The 15,502-nt window shown below is 37.6% G+C and overlaps 1 protein-coding gene across 1 annotated transcript in view; it reads left to right on the top strand.

Moving 5' to 3' along the window:
- The first annotated feature begins 488 nt into the window (after nucleotides 1-488).
- Nucleotides 489-15,502, top strand: part of LOC149243045 (disease resistance protein RPV1-like) — a 41,247-nt gene continuing 26,233 nt past the window's right edge. The window contains exons 1-2 of the mRNA XM_089371106.1: nucleotides 489-1,163; nucleotides 1,290-2,205. Of these exons, the coding sequence (XP_089227232.1) occupies nucleotides 616-1,163; nucleotides 1,290-2,205 (1,464 nt within the window). The 5' untranslated portion in view covers nucleotides 489-615. The remainder of the gene's footprint in view (nucleotides 1,164-1,289; nucleotides 2,206-15,502) is intronic.

Below are 15,502 nucleotides of genomic sequence, written 5' to 3'. Positions count from 1 at the left end.
AAGTTGTAAAAAAGTAAAATAACTTCAGGCCAGCGTGGAATCTTCCCTCTTCACGTGCTGGTGGGCCCTAAAGTAAAAGTAGTGCGTTTGTACCGCTTCATGTCTTGTTCGGTAGAACGAGTGAGGAATATGAAGTTGTAAAAGGAAATCATGGCTGGAGTCTTCCCTCTTCACGTGTTGGTCGGCCATAGAATAAAAGTAGTGGACCATATTTGTGGACGTCGTACGGCTTCGCGCGTTGGTGGCCAATAAATTCAAAAAATGTCTAAACGCGTAGAGAAATATCCCATAAAGTGGCACAGCGCACCGAATCGTCCCCCTAAATGGCATCTCTCACCTGTACCGCACCTCTAAATACGCGTTGTTGTTCTTGTTGTTGTTATTATTATTATTATTATTATTATGGTATTACGTGACATAAATGGCATCTCTCATCTCCACCGCACCTTTAAATACGCGTCAATGGTATCCAAAGCATCATCGTTCAACGCGTCCACTGCATTTTTAAACGGCATTCGCGTGCATTTCGACATAAACTTTGAATTCCATTGAAGCTTTGCATCTTATTATTATTATCCCGTTTATCAGTTCATACATTTCCAGATTTCAGTATCAATGGCAAATCTAACTATATCCGCTCAAGGTTCTGCTGCTTCCTCTTCCATGGCCTCCTCTTCTGCCTCGACTTCTTGTACTCCTTGGGATCTGTTTATTAATCACCGCGGTCCGGATGGTAAAATGGCCGCCAGACATCTGTACCGACGCCTTACTTCCAATGGATTAATGAGAGTATTTTTCGACAAGGAAGAGATGGAGAAGGGACAAAACATTTCTCACCAGATAATAGAGGCTATCCGTGGTGCGTCTGTTCACGTTGCAATCTTTTCACCAAGGTATGCCGAATCTTGGTGGTGCTTGGATGAACTTGTGCTCATGAAAGAGTCAGGGAAAGCCATTCTTCCAGTGTTTTACAAAGTTGACCCTTCTGTGGTCCGTCATAATGTCAAAGACGGAGCGTACGCTGATGCCCTGCGAGACCTTGCAAAGAAAACTACACTTGATCCTGAAACTGGTGAACAGAAGGCACGCTACAGCTCTGACAATATTCAGAAATGGAGAGGCGCACTTTCTAGAGTAGCCGATTTAAGCGGTTGCGAGATTAGGTGAGCTGCATCTCCTCGTTTCCCTTAACATCCGTCTTAGTTTTCATTTATTGGATTCCACCATGTTGAGATTCTCTTAGTGTACATTAGTAAGCGCTTCTCACTTGCTTTGTTTACTCAACTCAGGGACGAGGACGACGAACTTGAGCAACTGGACAATGTCGTGGAAGTAGTTCTGAAAATGGTTCCAAAGCCATTGGTGCATGTGGCAAAACATCCAACTGGGTTGGATCTCAAAGTTGCTGAATATGAAAATTTTGAAAAGAGGGTCCTATCCAATCAGGAGCGCTGCAAGGTTGTGGGCATTGTGGGTGTGGGTGGCGTTGGGAAAACCACCCTAGCCAAGGAATTGTTCAACCGTAGAAGATCAGATTACACTAAATCCTCTTTCTTATTTGATGTAAGACAAAATCCTATAACTCTTTTGCAGACGAATCTCTTAGAAGCCTTCATAACTGGAAAAAATTGCAAAATTGGGAATCCTGATGAGGGGTTAGGGATACTTTTGAAGTATCTCTCGTCTTTCCATGGTCTTATAGTTCTAGATGATATAGATCATGCATCTCAATTGGATGCACTTTTGCCAATTAGGGATATCCTTGGCCCTGAGAGCTTGATTTTAGTTACCTCCAGGGACAAGCACGTCCTCAGAAGTTCAGGGGTGTTAGAGTCCTCAATTTATTATCTGAAGGGATTGAGTGAATCTCATTCCAAAGAGCTCTTCTATTACTATGCCTTGAATCAGCGATTTCCATCACCAGAATTTGAAGATCTGGTAAAACGATTCGTAAAATCGTGCGACGGATTGCCATTGTCGCTCAAAGTATTCGGGGCGCTTGTTTGTGGACGGAATGAATCTTACTGGCAAGAGACAGTGGATGAACTTGAAAAGCTACTGCCTGGAACTGAGATACAACAGAGTCTTAAAATAAGTTACGACAAGCTCAGTTCAGATGATCAACATATATTTTTAGACATTGCTTCCTTTTTCTTACCTCATATATTAGGGGGCATCTGTTATAGCTCCAAATCTCAATTTGATGTTTGTGATGCTACACTCATGGCCTAGGGCAACCCCTCCTTCCAGACCTGGTCCAAATACTTAAAAAACAATGTTTTACTCCTTATACGCAACATTGCCCTTACCTAAAGACGTGTGTACGTGGGTCTATGTATACCCAACCCACGTATATGTCTTAAAACACTTAAAAAAAATAAATCTCCTGGAATACTTGTTTTCATTATAGATAACCCCTTCTCTGCTAGGGTATTGACACAAAACCATAGGGGAATTTGTCCCTCAACACCAAGCCTGTATTTTGAGGTTGTCTTATTGCCTTAATAGGATTGACGATGCCTTGACCATTGAGTCCAAGGCATCTTCCTTTGTAACCCATTTTCAATAACAGTTTCGACCTAATTCCTCGAGTGTGCTTCTCCAAGGAATCAAAAAAAACATTTTCTTCAGGGGAATTTAAGACAGTGTTGCTTACTTCATTTATCATAGCATTCTGACACCTTTCTAGGGCCTCTTCTGAAGCTTATTATTGCAATTCCATTGCTTGAAGTCTATTGTTTAGTCAATTTAGTATGTCCTAAATTGCTACATTAATTATCAATCCGGGAGTCGTAAACTGATGAAGTGTGGCGCACTATATGTGCAAGACAACCTCTTTCTTACTTTTTATTGTTTTCAATTTTATTTTGTTTTGGGGGTTTTGTCTTTGTTTGTCTCCTAATGCGAATGGAAATCCTATTCCTAAGTTTTAAGAATACTTTAGAAGGCAAGTATGGATATAGATTTAAGGCAATTATGTCCCTTATGATAACTTCCAGACCTTAACACTTCAGAGGATCTCAAAACATACTAGTGATGAAATTAGCACTTGAACAAGAATGTAAATGTGCAGCTATTCAAATCAAACAAATAATGAACTATTGATCATGAAATCACTGTCTCTACTGCTCATCTAAATACAGAAATAAAAGTTAAGCTATTGCACTCAAACAAACCAAAAACTGCAGACTAATAAAAGTAAAATCAATTCACTTCACTTATAGTCTGATAGCTCGCCAAGTAGCTTTTTGGGGTTAAGCCATGGCTCTGGAGATAACGTCAATAACATGACGAATTGATATCTAAATTACCTACTTGCAAATGAAAGTAAAATCAAGTCACTTCACTTATAGTCTGATAGCTCGCCAAGTAGCTTTTCAGGGTTAAGCCATGGCTCTGGAGATAATGTCAATAACATGAAGAACCTGATATCTAATTGCAAAAAGTGAAAGTAAAATCAAATCACTTCACTCATAATCCGATAGCTCGCCAAGTAGCTTTTCGAGGTTAAGCCATGGCTCTAGAGATAACGTCAAATGTCATGAAGAACCTGATATCTAATTGCAGAAATGAAAGTAAAATCAAATCACTTCACTCATAATCCGATAGCTCGCCAAGTAGCTTTTCGGGGTTAAGCCATGGCTCTGGAGATAACGTCAAATGTCATGAAGAATTTGATATCTAAACTGACTAACAACAACAAATAAATAAGACTAAAATCAAAGCATGAAAGCTAAAAAAACAAAGTCAGTAGAGGAGCCAATCTCATGTCACTATTTATTGCAAAAATTATATGAAAATGCTCGAGCATAGCCTATCCTGAAACACACTGATCAGTGTTAGCAAAAATATACAATGTTGGAAAATCATGTACAGGAATGAAACACTAACACCATAACTGAATTATGAAATATACACAGGTGAACAAGCTATGAAATATCTACAATGAAAATAAGAAAACAACACATGAAAACTTTACAAAAATAAGGAAACAAAACCTCAGCAGAGCAGGGGCCCTCTGCATGGCCTTGGTTAACACGCTGTCAGTCCGGAATTACGCTCACACAGTCATATGAAACAGAGTCTTTTTATATTGCAAAATAGACGAAGGATCCTTTCATTACAATAGCAGGACCAATGTTACGGCACATTACATAAACTACAGCAAAACTATCTCCCAAAAAAAACTAGCTACATGCGTTTGCAAATGCGTTATTTATAAAGGAAATTACATAACTGTTTTTCTTATGAAACACCTTCAGCAGAGGACACATAAAAAGATAGAACCCATGAGCTTAGCGTATTGGTTGCCATGATCATTCAATCTACCAAAAGGTGGATGTTGGATTTGCGTCGTGGAGGCAGTCTACAGTTGTCAAAATGGATCCACGGATCTAGGAACGGTCTCAGACCATTAACGTGTTGAAAACAGAGACCTGTTTGCTATAGAACTCCTCTTCTGACCATTGTTTGACCAAGGCTTTCCTTTACGAATTTGGCTGAACTGATAGGGCCTGGTCCATGTCCAGATCATTCCTGAACTACCCACGTGTTTCATTTTACTTGCCGACACCTGTAACCTAGAGATCAATAAAAACAGCTGCGGAATCACGAGTCAACTGCGGAAGTGGCTGCATTCTGCAACTAATGAGCAAAATCTAAGTCAAATAGAAAACACAAAAATATAGTTAGAAAACCACTTAAATGCACTCTTAGAATCAATATGTAATGATCTTTGATAGCTTATGAGGCACTAGTGGGGGGAAAAAGATCTAGGAAAGTATGTAGAAGAGATGTAGTTTCAGGGCTCAACATACCCCCACTGTGAAGGTGTTGCATGTCCTCATGCAACCAAAACTGTGACCATCCTCCCTTCAGTTCATGTGTTCTGAGACCTCTGCTAATACATCCAGCCTTCTTTTCTTCTTCCTTGGTACCACTGTCATCCTAGGCTTCCTCATTAGGCACTTGTATTTGAGGTTGATAAGAGCTCTGCTCAACCTCCTGCTCTTTTTCTTCAATTTTCTATTTTTCTTCTGCCACAGCCCAAGATGCAACATGGTGTTGTCCTAGATAATTTTATCCAACCTGCTCTGTTCTTTCAATGTTTCATTTTCTCTTTTGATGTGTCTATTCAAGACTTCCAGTTCAAAATCTTCCTGTTTTAGTGATTGGATTAAAGCTTCCTGGGCTGTATTAGGCTGGGTAGATGAAGTGCCTTGATATGTTGCATTCTTCTCCAACGATTCAATAAAAGCATACATTTCCTACTGGGTTGGATCTATCTCAGGTGTAGCCTTTCTTGTGCTAACCCCAAAATCTGGCTGAGAAGGACTGATCTCAAAATCTGGTTGAGAAAAAGGAGAATGTTGTGGGCTACGGCCAGGAGGGATGGCTGGAGACTGTTCTGGTGTTTCCCCTCCTAATTCAATGAAGTGGGCCCCTTTAGTTTGTACTTTCTTCAGTTTTCCTTTAAGTCTGGAGCTCCTCCTTAGATTCTATGGGTTGGTACCTCCTTTCTCCACACTCTATTTTTCTTTCCCTTTTCTCTTTACTGTAGCTGATTGTTCCTTAAGGTATATTAGTCTTTCAGAAAGTATTTGAGCCTCTTCTGAGGAAGGTTCTAGGGTTTGATAGCTTCAATATTTCTTTTCTCCTTTAGTCTCCCTTGCTTCCTAACCTTAGTTCTTTATTTCCTACTTTCAGACAGCTTCTCTTCCTTACTAGTTTCTTTAGCTATGTTAGTAGGAGTATCCTGAATGTTCACACTTGTTTTCCTTCTCCTACTTTTCTTTGCTGAGCTACTTTCAAGTGTTTCAGGTGGGTCCTAAAAGAAGTTTCTAATCAAGAACTGTGCCCAAGTATCCTTTCTTTCCTTCAACTGTTTTTCAATCAAAATTTTAACAAGGCCGTGATGGTAAAGGTGGGGCTCTACGTCATCCAGATTCTTTTGTACCGTTATGGACATCTTTTTCAGGCTGCTCAATAGGATATAAGGCAAATTGATGGTTTGATTTTCTAGAAAATTCATTAGTAATCGGATGTGGTACATGTACATGGACCCAAACCGTCCTTCACTTGTAATAAACTTCTGGATTATCAATAATAAACTAGTCCACTTTTCTTCTAGAGCAGAAATAGGGATTCCACATTTGAAAATGGTTATATCCATACCTGGGTTACGCAAAACAATCCTCCAGGCCCTCTCATCAAAGTATTTGTTTTTGAACCACCATTCCCCCTCCTGTGGGAGTTTCGTTGTTGCTGCAATGGATGCCTCTGTGACTGAAAATTTAAGATCTCCAACCTCAACTTCCACGCCATTAAAAGACCTTGCAAATGTCTTCGTGACTTCTTTATTGTGACCTCTGAATTTTTGGATGAACTGCAGCCACCATGCCTTCCTTAATATGCTTTTCAATTGTGGATAACCCTCCATGAATTTAGGCCCGTTCGGCTCTGTTCTTACCAAAAGGCCCATTCCTTCCTCCTACCTTAAAAATACGTCTGTGAGTGATGGACTATAAGTAATGGATTGACGGAGGTGAAATGGTTGTGTGAGCGGAAGATGGAGAAGGATTGTGGAGGAAAACCAGTAGTTGTAAATGGAAGAACAGAGAACATGTAGTGAAAATGAGTTCATGGAGCGGAGGCTTATGTAAACAGGTCAATAATAACAAATGCAACTTCAATGGGATAGTATGGAAATAGAGTGAGTCTGGCAGAACTTTGAATTAAAAGGCTGCGGAATAGACGTTAGCATGCTCACAAAATGACTGCGGATTTGTGCGGCAGGAAAGAGCCGTGGTCAAATAGATTACATCCTCATAATTACCCGGTTCAACAGGTGGAATGCCATCGTACAATTAAGCATGAGTTAAATTTGGAGGCGGATCGTGAGGCCGTTAGAAATCAATGCGGAGTTCGTGGTGGAATTATGCAAAGGTCATGGAAAAGTTATGAAAGCTATCAATACGAATCATTACACATAATGGAGCCGGTGGTTTCACAACTATATAGATTGTGCTTTAAAATGCTATTTGAAATGAATTTTGCTCATACCTTAGAATCTTACCACTTCCAACCACTGACCTTTGATTGGCTGCTTTCTGTTGGTGCTTTAGGTGCTTTATATCTTCAAAATATTTTCCTTTTCCATACCTGCATTTGGTTCTCATCATTATTTGGCTAACATCTGACTGTCAGTGCTGAGTAACAGAGTGTTAGCTGCGGAATCAACAATCAGCTACGGGATCAGTTTTTAGCTGCAGAAACTGACACTATGACTGAATGGAGATGGATGGAAATGAATGATGACTGAATGAATGATATATGAAAACTGGTCATGAAAGAGATTTTATTGGCGGAATGTGATGATGAAATGGAATGAAATGAAGTGAAGTGAAGTGAAGTGAAGTGACATGAAATGAAGTGAAGTAACATGAAATGGAATAACTATGAATGAAATGAGAGGGATTTTTTTTGGAAAATATAGGGCGTCAAAAGTTTCTGATTTTCGCCCTTTATTTTCTGTATAAGACTGCCAATCAGTGATTGGTTTTCAGGCTTATAGAAATTATTTTTTTTTTTTTATAAAACAATGAAAAGAACAAAGACTAGGCTGGTGGAAAAGAAGGATTCTTCTTCACCAGCCTTATTGCAGAATTCTCTTGAAATATTTTGACAAATTCCTCCTTTGAGAGTGGCTTATGATAGATCTTTAATCTGTGACCATTCACAATAAGAGGAGTTTGATACTCATCAATGGTTTTGATTCGTACCGCTCCATTGCTAAAGAGTTTGTCAATCTCATATGGCCCAAGCCGATGAGTCTGAAATTTACCTTTGAAATCTTTGAACTTGGAATCAAATAGCAATGCCCAATCTCCTTCTTGAAACTTTTTCTCCTTGATGTATTTGTCATGCCACTTAGCTCTTTGATATTGAACCAAATCAGTTCTTAGGATTGCTTCTTGTCTAATCTCATCTAGTTCATTCAATTGCTCCATTCTATGCTTTTGGGCTTCTGATAGATTCATTCCCAATTGAACTGCCATCTTGAAGGTTCTAACTTGGAACTCAATGGGGAGCAGAACTTCTTTCCCATAAACAAGTTCATAGGGAGAATGTCCTGTTGTATCCCTCCATGTAGTTCTGTAGGCCCATAAAGCTTCAGAAATTCTCTCTGCCCAATTTCTTCTATGTAGATGAACAGTCTTGGTAATCATGCCTTCAATAACTTTGTTTGTGGACTCCACTTGACCATTTGCTTGCGGATGGTAAGGAGTAGATTTTTTGTGCTTAACATTGTACTCTTCCATCAGCTTCTCCACCAGTTTGGATGTGAATTGACCTCCTTGATCTGTCAAAATTTCTCTTGGAACACGAAAGTGAGTAAAAATATCCTCATAAAGAAAACTAACAACTGAGTGCTTAGTAGCAGAAAATAATGCTTTGGCTTCTACCCATTTAGTGACATAATCAGTACATACCAATATATACTTTCTCTGTTTAGATGGTGGATTAATAGGTCCAATGAAGTCTAAAGCCCATTTTTCAAAGGGTTTGATGAGTACCTATGGTTGTAATGGCATTTCATTTGAGAGGGTAGGTTTCCCTACTCTTTGGCAGCTGCCACATCATTTTACATATTGTTTTGCATCTTTGAAGAGGGACGGCCAATAATATCCTAAAGAGAGGATTTTATAGGTTGTCCTTTTGTCAGCAAAGTGTCCACTGCATGGTTCATCATGACATGCTTTGAGAATATCAGGCATCTCATCTTCCCTAACACATCTTCTGATCACAAGATCTGGCCCTGTTTTAAACAATTCGTTAGAAATCCATGAATATTTTAAACTCTCCTAAATAATCTTTCTTCTTTCACCAGGAAATAAATGTGGAGGTAATTTCCCTGTAACCAAATAGTTAGCTATATCTGCATACCAAGGAGTGTTAGTAGTTATTGCAAATAAATATTCATCAAGAAACTTGTCCTCTACAGGAGAGTCTTCTTTAGTATTCTGAATCCTAGAGAAGATTTCAGCTACTGTGTTTTGTTTCCCTGGTCTATCTAACACAGTAATATTGAATTCCTGTAAAAGTAGCAACCACATTGTAACTCTACCATTAGTAATGGGTTTGTTCATTAGATATCTAATTGTAGAATGATCAGTATGAATAAAAGTTTCATAGCATGTTATATAATGTCTGAACTTATTGATTGCATGAACAACAACTAAGAACTCTTTTTCAGTCATAGTATAATTCAATTTAGTGGGAGTTAAATTTTTACTGGTATAGTAAATGGCATAAGGAACTAAATATTTTTGTCCCAACACAACCCCTAGAGCTATATCTGAAGCATCTGTAGAAATATGGAAAGGAAGTTTCCAATTTGGTCCTCTCAAGATAGGCGCTTTAGATATTCTTGTTTTCAAAGTTTCAAATGCTGATTGGCAATCAGGACCCCATTAGAATTCACAGTATTTTCTAAGCAGTTTAAAGAGTGGAGATGCTATTTTGGTGAAGTTTTCTATAAATCTTCTATAATATCCAGTAAATCCCAGAAAACTTCTAACATATTTTTGACAGTGTGGAATAGGTAACTTGGAGATGACTTCAACCTTTGATCTATCAACTTTAATCCCATCCCCTGAAATATGATGTCCTAAAACAATACCTTCAGTAAACATCATAAAGCATTTTTCATGGCTTAATGAAAGGTTTGTTTCTTTACATCTTATAAGGACTTTTTCCAAATTTTCTAATGCCTCTTCAAACAAATCACCATAAACTGTAAAATCATCCATATATACCTCTACACTATCATGGATTAGATCAGAAAAAATTCCTAATACTGCTCTTTGGAATGTTGAGGGTGCATTACATAATCCAAAAGGAAGCACTCGATAAGCAAAAGTTCTCCATGGACAGGTAAATGTGGTCTTATCCTAATCTTCAGGTGCTACCTAAATTTGATTATAACCACTAAAACCATCTAGAAAAGAAAAGTACTTTTTGCCTGCTAATGTATCTAATACTTGATCGATAAAGGGCAAAGGAAAGTGATCCTTCAAAGTTACTTTATTCAATTCCCTGTAATCAATGCACACTCTCCATTTACCATTCTTTTTGGGTACTATAACCAAAGGAGAAACCCATTGGCTATCTGAAATTGGGTAAATGAAGTTTACATTGAGTAGTTTTTGGAGTTCTTCTTTCACTATCTCTGTAAGATTTGGATTCATCCTTCTCTGAGGTTGTCTGATTGGTCTACTGTTTTCCTCGATATAGATATGATGGATGCAAGTCTTAGGGTCAATACCTTTCATATCAGTATACTCTCATGCAAATGCAGTAGAGTGTTTTTGCAAGATTTTGGTTAGTCTTCCTGTTGTGACTTTTCCAAAATTTTGTTGATATTCAGTGTTTACCTGGAAAAATTTCAATGGTAGAACTAGCAAACTCTTCCATAGAGTAAAGAGACATTTGTCTTGATGATAGATATTCAATATCAGAATCTAACCGAAATTGTGTGTGGTCATATTCTGAAGATGTTTCAAAATTTTCTAATGTTTTCAAAATTCGACTATCTTCACTAATTTCAAAGATAGTAAAGACAGGTTGTATAATATCTTCATCATTGACTCATTCATTGTCTCCTACTTTTGTAATTGCTTTTGCTGGAGGATACAAATTAAATTTCTTTGTCGAACTACCATCAGAAATGTACATATCCCCTGATCTACAACTAATGAAAGCATCAGTTGTGGCTAGCCAAGGTCTTCCTAAGATAAGTGGGTGCCCTCCTAAATTACTTTTGGCAGTCAAAATCATGACGTCTACTGGATATTCCCAAGAATCTAAGGAGACTGAAATATCTTCTAATACACCATCTGGTTTGATTATTGATCTATCTGCAAGTTGCAGTAATGTGGGTGTAAAAAGAAGATTAGGAAGTTTAAGTTGTTCCATAGTTTTTCTACTTATAATGTTTATAGCAGCCCCTAAGTCAATCAAAGTATTTGTAATTTCTATCACATTTATATGTGTCTTGACAATTGGACTACCTAGATCCACATATTTCTGCATGGTAATTTTTTCCATCATGATATCTGCAATTTTTCCTACCAGGTGGATTCCTTTTGTATCTCTTGGTTTCCTACCTGGTCTTTTGAGACTCAACTCCTTTATTGTTTTTGCTAGAATAGGAATCTCTCTAATGGCTTGTAGCAAGGGAATCTTGATACCGAAATTCTTTAATTCATCTAGAAAATCATAATCAGGCGACAAGATTTGTTTTTCCACCCCTTTGTCAATTTGTAATCTTTCAGAGAAAGGAAGCGTAGATGAAGATGCGGGTTGCTCAACTATAGGAGTTGTGGGGGTTGACTCTTTTTCTTTTTCTTTTTGAATGATTTGGTTTTGAAGAGATGTTTCCTCAGAACCTTTATTGACTTTAAGAGAATCCCCCTCAGAGGTATCTTGCTCTTGAACATCTATAGAAGGTTTTTCTAAAACTCTACCAGATCTGAGTTGAACATCATTAAGAGGAACAATCATATAGGTAGAAAATTGTTGTCCTTCTACCATGTAAGCATTCTGAGGATTTTTCTTGTTGGGATTTGGTAATGGCTAGGCTGGTAGTTGATTTATCTTTTGTTGGAATGGAAGCAAGAGTTGAGAGTTTGGATTTTGTTGAGAAGGTTGTTGTTGTGGAAATGGCAATGAATGTTGCGTGTTTTTATTTGGAAGTTGTGGATTTTGTTGATTTTGAAAAGATGGAGGATATTGATAAAATTGAGCAAATCTACCATAAGGATTTTTCATCCCTTGTGCCCATGATTGGTACGGATTTTGAAGTTGGGGCCAAGGTCGTTGCCAAGAATTCCAATTTGGCGGGAGTTGAAAGTTCATAGGATTGTTAAATCCTTGATTTTGTTGCCCCTGCCAAGGTCTTCTTGAAACAAAACAAAGGGATTCTATTGAATTTGGATCTTCCTGAAGGACACCCTTGAGCCCAGGAATTGAAGGACAATCCTTGGTCTCATGACTTTCTGAGCAAATCATACATGTTTCTACAGCTTTTGCATCCAAAGGGCATTCCCTTAGAGCATGTTTCTTTCTACATTTTGGGCAAAAGATGGCCAAGGCATCAGCTTCTGCTTTTTGCTTGTTTTGAATTTTAAGGGTGTCTAGTTGTTCACTAAGGCTCCCTAGAATATCAGTTCTGAACTCATCAAGCATATTGCCAATCTCTGCCCTACTTACTGATCAAGTTGTAGATTTGTTTGCTCTAATAAGAGAAGGATCTCTTGGCCCTTTTCTAGTTTTATATTTTCCCCTTTAGAGATGGACACATAGTTCTACTATGTCACGAAGTGGAAGTTGAGAAATTTCTCCCCTCCCCATCATGTTTAAAATATCTATCCATTCATCTCTAATGGCTTTCAATAGAAGGGCTTTCAAGGTTTCCTCGTCTAAATTACTCATTTTCGCTCTCTTTAAGTTGTATTGAAATCTTTCAAGTAAATCCTCCAAGTTCTCATCTTCTTTTTGCATCATTTTGAATACCTCATCCTTATGATTGGTGGGCATACAATAATCCAGGTATCTATCCAAAAATGTTTGTTTCATATCATTCCAAGTCCTAATAGATTGAGTGACTAATCCCATAAACCATTTCAAAGAAGCTCCTTTCAATGTTGAAGGAAACAGTTTGAGTTTTTGAGAGTCTTCCATATAGTCATAGGTTCGGCACAAGACTTCAAACTCAAATAGAAATGTTTCAGGATCCTCACTTCGAAACCCATAAAAGTTTGGGAGGAAAGATGGTGAAATGTTTTTCATTGTTGTATGAGTTTCCTCATCGGCTATAGGGAATCCAAATGAGTTATCTCCTTCCCTATTTCCCCCATTATTACCTCTACCTCCTCCATTGTTACCTCCATTATTTCCTCTTCCTCTACCTCTACCCCCTCCTCCAAATCCATCTACTACTTCCTCTGTCATGATAGTTTCCTCAGAGTCTTCTGGTTCTTCTATTAATGGCTGACGAGAGAGAGTTTCTCCCTTTCCTTATTCTTCAGGTGATTCTACTTCTTTGATTACAATATGTTCCCCTATAGAAGTGAACAAAGCACTACAACAAAACCAGCGATTAGCGTCCCTTTTTACTTCTTTTTTTGCATCTAGAGCCCATTTTTGGTGCTATTTGCATCCATTTATCAAATATGGTGCAAAACTTGACACAAAATTTGCATCAAGTTTTGCACCAAATCTTACACCAAGTTTAGCACCAGGTATTGCAATAGGTTTTGCACCACGTTTTGCACCAAATTTTATGCCAAGTTTTGTGTCATCCTTTGCACCAGGTTTTGTTCCAGGTTTTGCATCAATTTTGGCATCTATTTTTGTTTGACATACTTTTGCATCCTCATTTGCATCCACTTTTTGCACCTACACTTGCATCAACTTTTGCATCGACTTTTGCATCGACTTTTGCATCCTTTTTTAAATCATTTTTTGCATCTATTTTTTCATCCATTTGTGCATCACTTTTGCGCCACGTTTTACATCGAGTTTTGTGTCTAGTTTTGCATATAATTTTGCATCTACTTTTGTTGCATCCACTTTTCCATCTTGTTTGGCATCCATATTTACATCCTCTTTTGCATCTATTATTGTACCCACTATTGCATCTAATATTTTTGTGCCACAATTGGCGCCTAGTTTGGCACCTCCTTTTGCACCCACTTTTGATTATAATTTTGCATCCTCATTTGCATCTAAGTTTTCATCAACTACTACATCTATTTTTGCATCCCTTTTTGTATCCAATTTTGGACCAGGATTTGCATTGGGTTTTGTGTCTCGTTTTGCATCTACTTTTGCATCGACTTCTATTTCATCCACTTTTGCATACAATTTTGCATCCACTGTTACACCCATTTTAAATTTCACTTTTTGCATCCCTTTTTACATCTTCATTTGCATCATACTTTGATTCTTTTTTTTCATCTATCATTACATCCACTTTTGTTATGCCATAATTTGCACCATGTTTTTCACTCACTATTGTATCCACGTTTGCTTCCAATTTTTCATCCATGTTCACATCCTCTTTTGCATCAAATATTGCATCTATTTTTGCATCCACTTTTGTGTCAGCTTTATGCATTGGGTTTTGCATCTCGTTTTGTATCTACTTTTGCATCTACTTCCATTATATCCATTTTTTTCATCCAATTTTGTTTTGCCTGTTGCATCAATGTTTGCTTCCACTTTTACATCCATTTTTGCATCTTATTTTGCATATTTTTTGTCTATTGTTACATCCACTTTTATTGCACCATATCTTGCGCCTACCATTGCAACCACATTTGCTTCCACATTTGCATCCACATTTGCATCCTCTTTTGTGTTCAAGTTTGCATCAGATATTGTGTATGTTTTTGCATCCCCTATTGTATCCACTTTTGTTTCATCCATTTTTGCATCTACTTTTGTGTCCGTTGTTGCATCCACATTTGTTTCACCACAGTTTGTGCCAAGTTTTACACCTACCATTGGACCCATGTTTGCTTCCACTTTTGTCTTCATGTTTGCATCCAAGTTTGCATTGACAACTGCATCCACTTTTGTGTTAGGTTTTTCATGTTGTTGTGCATCTACTTATGTTGTATCCACTTTTCATCCAATTTTACTTCTATTGTTGCCCCCATTTCTATGTTCGCTTTTGCATCCCTTTTCCAACACTCATCATATTTTCTGCATTGATGATATTCCTTATGGCATTGACAATTATGAACAATTGATGAAAATATCAATAATATTGACAATGATGAAAATGAAGATGATGGCAACATGAATTGTGATTATGATGATAAAGACGATAGTGGTTACAATGACATTAATGACGATGATGGCAATGATTATGATGATGACGACGCTAATGACCTTGGCGAATCTTCCCAATTTTAGATGTTTTCATTGTCATAATCATAAGCATTATCTTTGGTGTCATCATCATCATTTTCATCTAGGTCATCATCAAAAACAATAATGGCATGAATGATGATGATGATTACAACAATGTTGATAGAAATTACATTAATGATGATGATGGGGATGATAAAAATGACAATGACGATGATAATGGTGGTGATGATGATGATCATCGATCATCTCTCAAAAATAGAGTTTTTATTTCTCTTACGTATATCAATGTGTCCTAAACAACCCTTTTCTAGCACTGATAACATTTTTTGGGTTGATGATATTTCTTACAACGTCTATAATTATAAACAATTGCAAACAATGTCCATAATGATGATGATGATGGCATGAATGGTGATTATGATGATAATGTAATGATGGCAATAACGATGACAAGGATGATGGTGATGATGATGACAATGATTATGATAATGAGAATGAACAATTACTAGTTTCACTACCATCTTCTGGATACATATTACTATCATACTTTTTAAATTTT

This window comes from Pinus tabuliformis, chromosome 8 (assembly GCF_031772625.1).
Source record: "Pinus tabuliformis cultivar Carrire ecotype Pingquan chromosome 8, CPIR1, whole genome shotgun sequence".
Lineage (NCBI taxonomy): Eukaryota > Viridiplantae > Streptophyta > Pinopsida > Pinales > Pinaceae > Pinus > Pinus tabuliformis.
The sequence above is the reverse complement of the archived record's forward strand: the minus strand, read 5'-3'. Positions and strand labels throughout refer to the sequence as shown.